This window comes from Oryzias latipes, chromosome 12 (genome assembly GCF_053564925.1).
Source record: "Oryzias latipes strain Hd-rR chromosome 12, Olatipes_Hd-rR_3.1".
NCBI lineage: Eukaryota > Metazoa > Chordata > Actinopteri > Beloniformes > Adrianichthyidae > Oryzias > Oryzias latipes.
In genome coordinates this window covers 993,152-1,006,195 of record NC_136248.1, presented here as the reverse complement: position 1 = coordinate 1,006,195, position 13,044 = coordinate 993,152, and the positions used below count along the sequence as shown (strand labels likewise).

The following is a 13,044-nucleotide window of genomic DNA, read 5'->3' as shown; positions in this document are numbered from 1 at the left end:
GGACGTTAGAGAGAGGGGGGGTAGGGGGTGATAATAGGAGGGGGAAGGGGGATAAGACCATGAAGCAGCATACAGCAACAAGTTTACTGGTTGTTAATCATTATGGTAAGGTTCAAATGCAGTACAAAAAGGGCGGGGGCCGTCCACACACACACTCAAATGTTATAAACACACCTGCTAGCTGCAAAAATGTCCACCTGTCGACATGTACACAAAACAGATAGTGTTCACAAACGCATACATATGCCTTAAAACCAACTAGTGTGAAATATTTCAGTCATTCAGTCATGCAAGCTATTAGTGCAAAGGTGAGCTAACACCTGTGCTCAGGTGAGTGTTTATGTTCTTCTAAAATGGATGGTGGAACGTGAAAAGAAGGAGGGAGAGTGCCCAGCCATCCCCACCCCAAGACCCCCACCGCAGCAGCAGCGGCAGCCGGAATCCCCCCAACGCCACACGGGAACCGGCAAGGAACAACCGCCGCCCGGGCGACCAAGCCCGCCACCCAGGCCAGGGCCAGCAGGGCCGCCGCAAGGCCCCCAGAGCCAGAGGCCAGGGAAGCACGGAGGGAAAGAGAGCGCCGCCCCAGCCCAACCAGGAGAGCAGCCCCCCCGCCGCGCCGGGAGAACCCAACGCAGAGCCCCACCGGAGAAGGACGCCCACAGCCCCAAACGAGCACCCCACCACCACCCAGGAGTTCCGGGCATCCCCCCGCCCCAACCCCAGGTACGAGCCAGGACCCCCCAAGGGAGACCCGCTCCGCACTCCAGGCAGCCATCCGCCCGGCCCACGGTTGGTCCAGGGAGGAGCGAGGCAGGGGGCCCGCCGCCCCCGCCCAGGAGGGGGGAACCCCGGGGAAAAAAAGAGGGCCCACAAGGAGTGTTATAAATATGGCCCGACCAGGCTCGGCCACAGTTGGAAATTTGGCGGGGCCCAGCACTCAGGAGCAAGGACCAGAACCCACCCCCCAGGGACCAGACACCCCAGGGACCAGACACCCCCGGCTCAGATGTAATGTGAACTCCCCCACCGCGCGGAGAGAGCACCGCCGGGCCCAGGAAGCCGGCACCCCGGGGACACGGCCGCAAAGTTGCAAAGGGGCCCGCACCCCCCACCAGGGAAGAGGCAGGGGACAGACGGACCCAGGTCCCACCTTCCTTGCAAAATGTGTGTGCGTGTATGTGTGTTTGAGAGGGTGTGTGTGTGCATGTGTGTGTGTTTATGTTTGGATGTATATATTGAGGGGGGAGGGGTGTGTGTACTAAGGGGGGTGCAGTTAAAATTGGCGGGTAGGGCACTAAGGGGACATCTCCTGATTACTCACAGTGACGTCCCCTCACCCTCCCCACCAAGGGGCCCTAAATGTCTAAGGTGCGGTTAAAATTGGCGGGTAGGGTGCTAGGAGGACATCCGCTGCTTGCTGGCAGTGATGTCCAAGCACCCCCCCTACCAAGGGCCCTACATGTCTAAGGTGCAAATACAACCGAAAGAGGGGGGGCCCACTCCATACGGCAACCATAGGAGGTGGGCCACTGCCTAGTAAACCCCCCCCAAGGCTTATCGCAGGCTAAGCCCCCCACCCCCTCACCCTATTATGAGGTTATATGAGGAAGGGGGTAAGTTGGGGACAGCTGATAGACTGTCCCCCGGTGGTCAAACAGCTGTCCCCCGCCCCCCCCCCAACAAGGGGGCCAGGCCCACCCAGCCCAGGGGCCCCACCCCCGGAGGTGCCGACACCCCAGGCCCAGCACCACCACCCCCCCCACACAGAGAGAGAGGAGGCAGAAAGCGCCGGCCCCCCCCGGAGCAAGCCCAGGCCCCCACCCGATCCCAGCCCCAGGCGTAGATGGGAAGCCCATCCAGCGCCGCTGCCCCCCCCCCCGAGCAGCGCCCCCCGCCAACCCCCCCCAGCACAGGCAAAGGGACCACCCCCCCAAGCCAAGCCAGACCACCACCCCACCCCCCCATCACGCACCCCCACACTCAAGCCCAAAGGACCACGCAGCGCCCCAGCCCGCCCCACCCAGGCGCCGGACCCGACCCCCCGACCAACGGAGCCCCCACCACCCCCGCCAGGCACCGGAGGCCCCGACCCCCAACCCGGCCCACGGCAGAAGGGCAAGGAGCAGCGACGACCAGGCCCCCCCCACCCCCTAAGTCACGGAGTTAGCTATGGGAGACCAGAGAGACCGAATTCTTTCAAAGTTACTTGAACTTTGGGCTGACATTTTTTCCAAGCTGATATGATCAAGCAGCAGATTTCTGTGTTGACTTATATTTATATTTTTTTTGCTTTTCCAATTTATTAAAATAGTTTTTTTAGCAATGCAAAGAGTTATGAAAATGATAGAGCCTAATCCTCCTTCTACATCGATGGCACTCATGTCACCAAGCACACAAAGTGACGGTGAGGCAGTGATTGAAACCTTAAGCCAGACTGATAGATCGGCACATACCTGCTGCCAGAGAGCCTGGACAGGCGTGCAGAACCATAGTGCATGCATGTAGCTGTCGGGTAGATTACTGTCACAGTGCTGACAAATGTCTGAGTTACTGAGACCCAATCAACCTAATTTCTTACGTCTATAAAACTCAATAATTGTTTATACAACTCAAATTTATGTATTTATCAAACTTAATGTCATATTACTCCAATTCAATTAATATTTTTTCCATCTTAATTAATTATATTTTTTGATCTCTCTTATGTCTAAGTATGAGCCGGCAGATATGCTCATTTTTACAACAATAAAAAGGACGAGGAAAAAATGCACATTGCGCTCAAATTCATTAAAGAATTCTCCATCTTTGTCATTACACCAATGATCGGTAGGGGTGCTATATAAACTCATCATCCTCTCCTTCGCTCTCACTCATGGTGCAGAGACTTAAGCACAGTAGGACAAAATAACTCAGCAAAACACAGTAAAACAGCTAAACAACTAAATACATTTTGTCAAAAACCCACACTTAAACCCAAATCCGTCCAGACTGGCAAAGGGAATGGTATCCCACAATCCCTTGCGGGCCGATCTAACAGCAGCACCAAAGTTACACCAACTTAATTGAATTAATTTGAATGAAAGTAAAATAACTGTCTGATAACTACGTGTTATTTTTAAACTGACTTAACAAAAAAATAATTTATCTTAACTGAAGCAAATAACTAAGTTAGATCAAAGTAAAAAAGTTGACTTTTCCAACATCCATATGTGGTTTTATCATCCTCTCATGGTGGAAAAAGTATTATCTGAGCTTCTTCATCCACTAAATCATCTTCAAATGGACACGCCATGCTGCTTCACCTCTCTGAAAACAAACTAACTTTCAACTAAACCTGCTCCCGACCAGGTTATGTTCAGAGCATGAGTTGCTATGGCAACTTGACATACCCTGAAACATACCTCCATTTCTGGAACTGAAAGCTGAGGTTATCAACTTCCTTAGCCTCAAACTTACCGTGGGAGCTAGCAGAACCTGCTTTCTGGAATACCCCCCAGGTGTGTTTGTGAATAAATCTGCAGGTGTGTTTGTGAGCGAGGCCAGGCTGTAAATGGAATAAAGACAACCTTTTCCTAAAACCCACTGATGATAAGAAGACCACAGAAACGCGGCTGGACGGCGGTTGGTTGAGCGTTCTAGTATCCCTCACTGAGAGTCTCTCCCTCAGGTTAACATAAGGGGGGGGGGGCAACCTCCCATTAATTGAATGCAGGGCCACTCACCCCTGGTCCCTAACCCCCTCTACGCCATACGTCGCCCGTTTACAACCAATCATTCAAATAATCACTGTGGAAGGAAGAAACCCGTCCATAGAGATGGATCAATTCAGGCATGAAGGGTTGTTCCTGCTCTGCAGCTCCTCCTGCAGGACAGACTGAACACAGAGGAGTCCGGGTTGGACGCCGTGCTGCAGGAAGCTGGTGTTTTACCTTCAAAGTGCTCAGAGTGCTGATGTCACATCCTTTGGGCAGCAGGTATTTCAGGTCATTGCTGTGAAGGATTAGAACCTGAGAAGAAAACAGAAGGTTTGCTGTTGGAGCTGGTAGAAACACGACAGTATTTCCACTTCCTCCTGATACGTTTCCGGATTCAAACATGAAACCACAGCTTTGTTCTTCCTCATGACGGTGGGAGACGTTCCTCCCTCCTCCTTCCTCTCTCATTTCCCAGGTTAGAGACACATTCATGGTTCAGACCTGAAATTCTGCTCCATCAGAATCCATCCATGGCTTCACCAAACTCTGTCAGCTGTAGGTTTGGGAAGTCGGATTTGGCTAAACCGGCAGAAGATGTTTCATCCTGTTCCACTCAGAATCCAACATGGATGCTTCCCTTTGTTATCTAGGAGAGGATAACGGTCCTGACACCAACTGAAGCCTTTAGGTGTGTTTGTGTGGCTCAGCATGCAGTAAGAACGGAGGGAAAAGTTAATGTCAGACCTAAAACCGGCTCCGTTAGGTTTCTGCTGGACATTTCAAGACTAGAAAGGGTTTTTGAGGACCGGAGGAGGAGAGAGCACCGAGAACGAATATTAGAGGAAAAAATGATTAGATTGTAACATTCTGGGTCAAAAGCAAAATACAGCTGCAGAAAAAGCACTTAAGTAAACGTGTTCAGTCTCTAGACTACTCTTTTTGTAACAGATGGAAAAGTCTTTAAATGTTTGTGACGTGTTAAAGTTTGGTCAGAGCAACAATCAGAGCTGCTTTAAATGATCACAACTGAAATGTCTCTTTAGTTTTTATTGAACAAACTTTTGTTTTTTCTAAAAACCACAACATTTTTCATTTTCTTAACCAATTTAGGCTTAAAATCCCAAATGTTTTCAAATATCAATATTACCAAAAAAGTGTTTCCATAAATAAAAGAAATTAGCCTTGAATTTGTCAGAGATTAGCAGCTAACATTTGATTGAGTATTGATTATAATTGAGTGTGGCCAGGATAGGCTCCAGCAGCCCCGGGACCCTGAAAGGGAACAAACGGCAGAAGAAGAAGAATGAATGAATGATTATAATTGATTATTGCTCTGATATAACCCTCAAAGGCTTCCTGACACTCCTCATTCCCACCATGCTTCCCGTCACGCGTCGCTGCAGAGAATCGGCTTCACGGATCCAGCAGGTGCTGTGACCTCTGACCTGAAACAAACGAAGCCTTCGGCTTCAGGTCGGACAAAACTACCTGCTGACCAGGGCAGTAAAGTCACAAAGACGGCGGCGCTGACACCAACACGTCTGCTGCAGAGCCGGAACGGAGAAAAAACGGTGTTGAACAAACGGGAGGGAAGGCCGTTTGACCTCAGTGGAACAAAGATCCTCTATTGACAGACAGCTCACTCCTCCCTCGTGAACACAAACGGAAACTCTATGAACTACATTCATGGAGCCAGGGTGAGGGCGGGGCGGGGGCGGGGCACACCTGGACAGGTCGCCAGTCTGCCACAAGCAACAATGACACACACTTTAGAGAAACCAGTGAACCTATAATCCTGCTTCTGGAGAGCCACACGTGCACGGGGAGCAGGTCCCCACTGGGATTCGAACACGGACCTCACTGTGAGGCGACAATGCTAACCACTGCACCACTGTGCCGCCCTTAATAATAAAATCTGATACAGAATAACAACTGAACACATTCTGTTTGGTGATTTTAAAGTCATGAACATTTGATATTTCTTGAGTTAAAACCCAAAACGTTCTTTGAGTTTCCAGTAATTATTCTGACCAAAGCCTGCAGTGGAGTCTTTGCAATATTTGCAGCATAACTGAAGAATAACGTCACTGATTTCTGCAAACTCTGACCACGACAGTGGAACGGTTCTGTTCTGGGAAACTCACCTTTTTCTGGAAAAGCTTGCATATAGAGAAGGCACTGGATGGGACCTGGGACAGAACAAACCAAACAGAAGCATGTTTTTCTCTGTTTCATTCTCCGGCTCCTCTTTCCATAACTACTGAGTATAATATTTAGAGGGAATCGAGAAATTATGTGACGAAAATCGATGAAAACAAAGGAAAACAATTCCAAATGAACATTCAGAGCTGTTCAAAATGACAAAGAAACGGAGAAAAAAGATCCTTTTCTTCCAATAAGTCGATCCGTACACGATTGCATTCTTATAATAATAATAATAATATCTCAATAATAATAACAGTAAAAATGTATTTAGCTATATTTATCAAGTACATTTTGAAGTCTCATCTTTGATCTATTTTCTTCCCTGTCGTCTTTGAATTATGATGATGCCGTTTTTTGCCAAAATGTAAAAACCTGTGTTGTTTTCTAGGACCTAGTTTCTGCAGAGCGGCAGGGTTTTAGAAGAATTTCACCTGGTTTAGATCCATCCTACTCACAGTCAGGAAACATCATTTGGGTTTGTTGGATTCAAAGGTAATTCGGTCAAATCAACCGTTTAGTTCATGAATGCTTTGGTTATTTTGGGACACAGTTGGCTGACGACAAATAAAAATCATCTCACTTCCTTCTAATGTACAAATTGAACATAAGGGGCCCCAGAACTGAACCCTGAGGTTCTCCCAGCGTCTAAACGGCTGCCTGTGGCCTCAGAGGAAGCAGAGATGCTGTCCATCCATCCAGCCTGATAGGCAGCAGGAATGATGTGGACTGACTGTGGCGTTTACTGCCCTGCTGCACGTTCAACACACTGGATTGGTAAAAGTCTGACTCTGCCGTTAGAAATGGAAACTGGTTCATTTTCACCTGGAAACCAAACGACTTTAGAGTTTTCAGATGATTTCCTCTGACATTCTCACCTCTGAAAGTTCACAACAGGAAATGTCCAGGATGTCATCAGCTCCCGGTTCTTTAGACTGCAGACGAACACAGCAGAGTTACCGATCTGCTCCACAGTACTTCTCTCACACCAGCACCTGTAGTAAAACTACCTACAGGTAGTAAAACTACGTACAGGTACCAAGTAAGTGTAGCTACTGCCAGCACAGAGGCTGGCCGCCCGCTCAGCAGCAGGGCTTTTAGTGGGACAGTTACCCGGCACAGCTGATACTCCAGCCTCTTCTGAGAGTCCTCGCTGGGCTTCCTCTTCCTGAAGAACAGAGGCATCCTGAGACCGGCTGTGGATCAGCGTCCCTGCTTCCCTCTACCAGACGAGTGCTGGCACCCGGAAAACGCCGCCTGTCAGCGAAAAGAACATCCAACCTGTTAGACCCCAGAGGATCCTGGAAAGAGTGGCGGTAAAGTACAGGTCACCACATCCTGGTTCAATGGATCCTTGATTCTGCAGCCTCTGGCAGCCAAAAAGCAGGTAAAAACTAGTTATGTGTCGGAGTAACCGGGTTTCCCTGACAGAGATGGACACATTGAGAGCAGTTCTCAGCTCTAAACTCAATGTTTTAACTGTATCCATGATTTCAACAATTCAGCAGAAGGCTCTGAGGGTTTGACGGACAGGAAACTGTGCTGGCAGAGGTTACGTCGGGATCTGGAGGCTTTTTGGCTCTCATGGCTTTCCATACCTGCTCACCTTCCCTCCTGACTCCACTGATTGAACATTCGGTGCAGCTGGATCCTGGAGTTTCTATGCTCTGCCAGTTCCTTGTCGTCTCTACCCTTGAGCAAGGTCCATTAGGTAGACGGTTCTGCCTGCTGGTGTTGATCCCTGTTCTGATGTCTAGATGGGTAGTCCTTCTCTTTCAAATAAAAAGTCTTGTGGTTTAATCTGTATCGTTTGGTGGGACGCGTATCAGGATACCTAACTTATCTCCAGACTCTTGCGGCTTCACACCCCTATTCTTCAGTGGTTGTTTTACCCTATAGCTTTATTTACCCCTAGTCTGAGTGACCGCAGCTCAGGTACCGTGCTCAGCTCAGCGCATGCGCAGTGTCATCTGCTGGTGGATGCAGCGGCCGTGAAGGGTGTGGGTGACTAAGGCTGGGACTTCCAGGAAGATGCGTAAACACCATCCATGCTGCAGGAAAACAGTCACTCCACCGACCAAAACTCACGTCTAACGACACTATTGCGAACATTTGCTGTTATGTAGCGTATCACCCATTTAATGAGCTATAAGCAGCAGATACGGTGCTGTCACACATGTGAGTTGTTGTACAGATGTGTGTTGTTATGTGTTGTACAGATGTGTGTTGTTCTCACCGCCGGTTTCCCTGGACTGCCGGAGACTGAAGGTGAAGTTCCTGTTCCAGCTTAACGACACCGTCCGTTCCTCGGTGTTCCGGTGCGTCGTCACAGATTAACGGGACCTTCGGAAATGTCCTTCTCCTGTTCAAAACGGACACTTGGAGTGAAATGCAGTTTACTTTTCATCTATGGTGTTTGTGTCGAGTCAGGCTGTAAGCCTGCGTCCGCACGAAGATGTTATTGAATCCAGAACAAATGCTACGTTCACTTGCCCTCGAAAACAGGATTGAGGTTCACAACACACTGGCCTGCTATACTAAATTAACTACATGACCACAGCTTGAAAGGTCAGTTAATACATATCACCGTTAAAACCATAGAGTGAACATTTTAACGAATCAATGTTTATGGTAAATTCGGCGGTGGAAACCTCCAACGGCATTTGAACGCCTGTCCTTGAACGCCGCACGATTGCACGTCATATTTCTTCTTTCTCAAACGCATTGCCAGTCTAAAAAGCGCAACACTGCCCTCTAGCGTTCAGGATGTGCATTGTTGGCGCTGTAATGACGTCAGCGTATGGCGGTAAAAGTTGGCATTGAAACATAAAATATTTGGAAACACATTTGAAACCACAAATTACATTTAATAAAATTAATACACCTTTCAAGTCAAACGTGTTCTGCATTTTTAGTCGATTTTCTCTTTGATCAAGTGTGTGTTGTGTTATTGCAGAGGTTTTCCAGACATTTCTTGCACTCAGCACGCGTCCACTCCGATTACATAATGCACCGGCGTCTTGATGGCTGCACAGTGATGAGTGTTGTCACCCCATGGCGCCAGCTCTGACCTTTCTGTGTGGAGTTGCATGTTCTATCGTGCATGCGTGGGTTTTCTCTGGGCACTCCAGCTGCGCTCCATAACATTGCTGTATATGCGTGTGTGTGGCCCTGCAAAGGACTGCAGACGTGTTTAGCGTGTTTACCGCCTTCACCCATTGGCTGTGTGAGAGCTGGACCCAGTGAGTGAGACTGCATCCATACGTCTTACTTCCTGCTCCAACCAAATGAAGTCAAGTCAGTCACCTTTTTTTCACGTTACGGACGTCACCATGTTGGAGCCAGACAACATCTGTGACTGCTCCAAATCGGTCTATAACAACCACTTTCCCAATCAAGAGTGAGCTTGTTGAAAGGCCACACCCCTTCCACTAAAAGCGGGCTTTGGAGAATCTGTCAATAAAATGTAATCAATGTTTGAGGTCGGGGCCAGCTGGCACCACATGCTTTTATTGAGGCATCTGATTGGTTGGTTTATAACTTGAATACTACAGAAAAATATATTAATAAAAAAAGGGTATGGAGTTAGATAGTAATAGCTGTTTATTTCTCATTAAAGAAGGTTAACCAAGATGGCGCCTAGGATGGTCGGCGTGGTGCTAGTGTGGATGGGCAGATGTACTTCGGTGGTGAAGAAAGCTAAGCTGCCGGCCCAGATGATGGTTCAGTTCTACACGGCCATCATAGAATCCATCCTCACCTCCTCCATCACAGTGTGGTACGCTGGAGCCACAACCAGGGACATAAACAGACTGCAGCGTAGTGTGCCCTCAGCTGAGAAGGTGATTGGCTGCAGTCTTTCATCTGTCCAGGACCCTTACGTCTCCAGAACCCGGGGACGTGCAAACCCGTAACCTCCAGGAGCAATAAGGTGCTCAGTGTCTTGCCCAAGGACACTTCGACACATGGCTGGGCAAGGTGAGGGCTGAACCGGCACCCTGCAATTATTGGTTGGCCGCTCTTCCTCTGGGCCACATGGACATGTGTCACTCCATGAATAAAAATGAATTCGAGTTTGACCTGATTTTCTTTGATTGGATAAAATTATTGATTAAACGACAAAAAAGGCTTTGGCACAAGAAGAAGTGTTGAGATCTAAGCCTATTCAGAATTATTCCATTTTCAAATCTTTTTTCCTCAAACTGTAAACATTTCTAAAGAATCTTTATAGTTCTCTAGACCAGTGTTTTTCAACCAGTGTGCCGTGTGCCGCGGCACACTAGTGTGCCGTGGGAGATGGTCAAGTGTGCCGTGGAAAATTGCCCTCATTCACTGATCTGAAAACATTTCCCATCTCCAGGAAACCAGCTCTTTGTCCATCCAAACAGGTCCTGAGAAAACACTGAGTAGTTAGGAATATGAAAGATCATAAAATACTTTTTTCTTTGTGTTTATTTGATTCTATTAAAGACATTTTGATAAGAATGACGGTAACGCGATTTACCCGCAGCTATAACTGTTTTCTGAAAAGTCCCGCAGCTTTTATTGTCTCCACCAATCATTCTTGAAGGCTTAATCACATGTCATCAGTCTGACCAATCAGAAGTGGTTAAAGTCTTCACTTCCTTGTTCCGATTCTGCTCATAAAGTCTCTCAGTTCCAACAAAAATACCAGCTAAAGCTCGTCTTTAGCGGTGTAGCTTTCCACAGAATCCGGTATCAGACCGTGGAACAAGAGAACAAAACCATGAAGCTCAGAGAAGAGAGTCTGTCTGTCGTTTTCTCGCTGTATTCACACTACATCTACAAGTACAGAGAAGGTCAGAAGGAGCTGCATTGTGTGTTCGTAGATTTAGAGAAGGCGTATGACAGGGTGCCGAGGGAGGAGCTGTGGTACTGTATGAGGTCGTCTGGAGTGGCAGAGAAGTATGTCAGAGTAGTTCAGGACATGTATGAGAGAAGTATGACGGTGGTGAGATGTGCTGTAGGTCAGACAGAGGAGTTCAAGGTGGAGGTGGGACTACACCAAGGATCAGCTTTGAGTCCCTTTTTGTTTGCTATGCTGATGGACAGGCTGACAGACGAGGTAAGACAGGAATCTCCCTGGACAATGATGTTTGCGGATGACATCGTAATTTGCAGTGAGAGTAGAGAGCAGGTGGAGGAACAGCTAGAGAGGTGGAGGTTTGCTCTGGAAAGAAGAGGCATGAAGGTCAGTCGTAGTAAGACAGAATACATGTGTCTGAACGAGAGGGATCAAGGTAGAAGCGTTAGGTTACAGGGGGCTGAGGTGAAGAAGGTGCAGGAGTTTAAGTACTTGGGGTCAACAGTTCAGTGTGATGGGGAGTGTGGAAAAGAGGTGAAGAGGCGAGTGCAGGCAGGTTGGAGCGGTTGGAGGAAAGTGTCAGGAGTGTTGTGTGACAGAAGAGTGCCAGCAAGACTCAAAGGAAAGGTGTACAAGACAGTGGTGAGACCAGCTCTGCTCTATGGGTTAGAGACGGTAGCAGTGAGACAGAGACAAGAGGCTGAGATGGAGGTAGCGGAGATGAAGATGTTGAGGTTCTCCTTAGGAGTGACCAGGTTAGACAGGATAAGGAACGAGTACATCAGAGGGACGGCTCATGTTGCCTGTGTTAGCGACAAAGTTAGAGAAGCCAGACTGAGATGGTTTGGACATGTTCAGAGGAGGGATAGTGGATATATTGGTAGAAGGATGTTGGAGATGGAGCTGCCTGGCAGGAGGGCAAGAGGACGGCCAAAGAGGAGATACATGGATGTCTTAACAGAGGACATGAAGTTGGCTAATGTTAGGGTAGAAGATGTCCATGATAGAGTGAGGTGGAAAAGGATGATTCGCTGTGGCGACCACTGATGGGAAAAGCCGAAAGAGAAAGAAGATTCACACTACATCTCCCATGATGCATTGGCTTAAAGGGACAGCGCCTCAGCGTACAATGAGTCGTCCTTGTTACACGGATTGAAACCACAACGAACATACAGTTTGTATGTAACTTAACTTTTATTACATCTTTTAGAAAAAACATCTGCAACTTCCTGCTTTTTCTGCCACAATTATCACAAAAATGCACGTCAGATTTCCGGGGGGGGGGGGGGGGGGGCAAAACAGACTGAGTTTCTGCTTTTTTGTTTTGTTTTGGGATGCTGGTGTGCCGCGGGATTTTTGTCAAGGTTAAAGTGTGCCGTGGCTCCAAAAAGGTTGAAAAACACTGCTCTAGACCACGTGAAGTAGTGCTTTCTATTTTCTGTAGCTGTTTGGTTTTCACGTTTGCTGCTTTTGTCCATTTTTTGAGTTTTGAAGGATGTAAACCGTTGTTGAATATGTTGCTGGATCGTTGGTGTTATCCTTTTTTTTTTATTTTATTTTTTTTTAACACTTGTCCCGTCCAACAGAATTATGGTATTCATGCATATGCCTTTAGTTTGTTTTATTTTTGATAAAACAATGTATGGCGGATGTCTCAACCATTCAGAAAGCAACAAGAAATTACATTTGCGCTGAACAATTTCCCATTTCCACGTCGATTATTACCGACATGAATGAATGAATGAAAACTTTATTAATCCCAACAAGGAGAAACTCAGTTCCAGTACATCTCGATGAAGAAGGTCAGACAAACAACAACACAGGATACACACACACATCTCGAGAGGTTACTGAGGTCAATGCAGCCGAGCGCCTTAGATGACCTGCGCCGGCGCACCTTTGTATAGCATGCAGATGGACCACGAAGAGGGCCGGGGTTGGGTTTGGTGACAAAAAAAGTCGTATCCCTACACTGCGTACAATGTGTTGATACAAGAAAAAAACTACACCGTTTAAACACAAATAGCACATATTCAGACAAAGACACAGTACATGAGGCTCAGGAGGGTACGGTGGTGGACGGAAGTGGGGGGGTCCCCCATGAGTCTGTCCATCAGGTGCAGCTCCGTGAGCCAGGCACATCTTCCGGGCAGCTCACAGAGGAGGGAGTTGCAGTTATCAACCCTCAAGAACAGCTGCTGTAGTCCACTCTGTAGAAGCGGCTTTGTTTTGGTGGAGCCAAGGACATCTGTAGCTTGTCAGATGCATTAAATGGATGGAAATAAAATGCCCCATCAGAATGCGTAATGACGCACAATG

General features: G+C 47.8%; 1 protein-coding gene across 2 annotated transcripts in view; it reads right to left on the bottom strand.

The window, feature by feature from the left end:
- The window catches only part of lrsam1 (leucine rich repeat and sterile alpha motif containing 1), a 32,249-nt gene extending 23,653 nt beyond the window's left edge, over positions 1–8,596 (bottom strand). For both annotated transcript variants that reach the window (XM_023960676.2, XM_023960677.2), the window contains exons 1-5: positions 8,137–8,596; positions 7,014–7,157; positions 6,779–6,835; positions 5,843–5,887; positions 3,933–4,010 (exon numbers count right to left, since the gene is read on the bottom strand). In XM_023960676.2, coding sequence (XP_023816444.1) covers positions 3,933–4,010; positions 5,843–5,887; positions 6,779–6,835; positions 7,014–7,085 — 252 coding nt within the window. In that variant the 5' untranslated portion in view covers positions 7,086–7,157; positions 8,137–8,596. The remainder of the gene's footprint in view (positions 1–3,932; positions 4,011–5,842; positions 5,888–6,778; positions 6,836–7,013; positions 7,158–8,136) is intronic.
- Positions 8,597–13,044: the final 4,448 nt, after the last annotated feature.